Genomic DNA, 1,979 nt, shown 5'->3' on the forward strand with positions numbered 1-1,979 from the left:
AAGATAAGAAATAACATTTGATTAAATATCTTATAACATCACAAACTTAAGTTGTACATTATGAGAAGATGCTCCAATATATCACCTGTGCAAAAACAAAAATATAACTATGTAATATAAATATAATTATTTTCAATTAAAAAAAAGATAAAAGTTATGTTAATATATCTTGAAATTTCATCCTCTTTTATTAAAAGTAAATTGAGATTTACATTCTTTTATAGAACTAAATTCATCTATAATTGAATCGGTGCTAAATTTTGATCATCTTTTTTTTTTATGTACACTGTTAGACAATTATTCCAAAAATTATCTTTTATCTTGTTTTGATTATATTCACAATTGAAAATGTACATTCTATAGTTGCAGTTAATACAGAAAGAGTGAGAACAAATATAATCAATTTGCCAATAACAGGATGTATCACTCAATTTGTTGTCTTCACCAAGCTTTCAAGTAATTATTTGTATATTTGTATATGAGTCAACAAGAGGATAGATCACTAATTTTAAATTTTTTATCAGTTAGGCTAAGGTGTATATTTGTATATGGACCAATAAAGTAATTATTTTTATTTTAGCCCATTGATAATTATGAATTGAGTCTTTCATTATAATACATCAAATTGGGTCAATTTACTATGGATTATCAAATTATATGTTTAATTTTTTGAATGTTAAATAATTAGTACAATAAAAAATAAATAATTTTTGTTTGAAGAAAAAATTAAATCAAAAGGTGGCTAATTCATATACACACACAGATATATATATATATATATATATATATATATATATATAAACTTTCATAATATAAACTAAAATTGTAAAAAATTAGGGGGGTCAACTTTAACTTATACATATATTTACATATTATGAATTAAAATTTTCAAAACTTAGGGGGGGCCATGGCCCCCCTCTGCCCCCCTTGGCTCCATCATTGTACATGAGGTAAGGTTGATGTCCCCCTCATAGTTGGTTTGTTTCTAATAAAATTTGGGCCGGCATTCACAAGAAAACCCATGATAAGCACACCAAAAAGAGGGACTAAACCATTACGAAATTCCAAATTATCAGTGTGAATTGTATATAACTTAACTAGCATTATTAACTATAGTTACATCGTGTGAATTGTATATAATGCCAAACCCACCCCTTATTCGGTATCCTTAGGGCATAGCATAGTATAGTCACTAGAAATGAAACAAAACAAGTAAAGCTGAAACATCATAAACAAAGACATTAGCAAGAATATGGGGTGGCAATGGCATGCAGAGGAAATTTTCTGTGGACCGTGATACCAACTGATTCGGTCATGTCCAACTCGTTTGGATTGATTCCATCAGGTGATGTAAAGTTAAATTTGTTGACCAGTTTTGCCAATGCAAGTTCAGTTACTGACATGGCGAAGTTGATACCCGGGCAAACTCTTCGTCCAGCACCAAACGGAATTAACTCAAAGTTCAAACCATGAAAATCTACACCCGAACTCAAAAACCTCTCAGGTCGAAATTCCTCCGGGTTCTCCCACAACAACGGATCTCTTGCAATTGCCCAAGCATTCACAAGTACCTGCGTGTTCTTTGGTACGTCATACCCCATTACTTTGACGTCTTGATTCGATTCTTTAGGACCCAGTAATGGAACTGGAGTATGAAGTCGCATAGTTTCTTTAATCACTGCTTTTAAGTACTGCATTTTCTCCATATCAGCTCGAGTTATTTCTGGTTTTCCTTGAGTCACATCTCTTACCTCAGCCTGCAATTTATGCAAGACTTTGGGGTTCTTTAGAAGTTCCGACATTCCCCAATCCATAACTGAATGTGTTGTATCAGATCCAGCACTAAAGACATCCTAAATAATGGAATCAAAGAAAGTGTTGCATTAGAACATGTATGGATTATACAATGGCAATAAGCCTTTATTTCTATTATGTACCAATCCAACTTTATTCAAAACCATGTTTTCACTCTTGGGCAT

General features: G+C 31.7%; 1 protein-coding gene across 1 annotated transcript; it reads right to left on the bottom strand.

Moving 5' to 3' along the window:
* Window positions 1–1,241: 1,241 nt before the first annotated feature.
* Window positions 1,242–1,979, bottom strand: LOC113734732 (norfluorocurarine oxidase-like). Its single transcript, XM_072082980.1, has 2 exons — window positions 1,938–1,979; window positions 1,242–1,853 (listed from the first exon to the last, which is right to left on the bottom strand). The coding sequence occupies exons 1-2, from the start codon at window positions 1,977–1,979 to the stop codon at window positions 1,242–1,244; spliced, it is 654 nt and encodes a 217-aa protein (XP_071939081.1).

This window comes from Coffea arabica, chromosome 3c, assembly GCF_036785885.1.
Source record: "Coffea arabica cultivar ET-39 chromosome 3c, Coffea Arabica ET-39 HiFi, whole genome shotgun sequence".
Classification (NCBI taxonomy): Eukaryota; Viridiplantae; Streptophyta; class Magnoliopsida; order Gentianales; family Rubiaceae; genus Coffea; species Coffea arabica.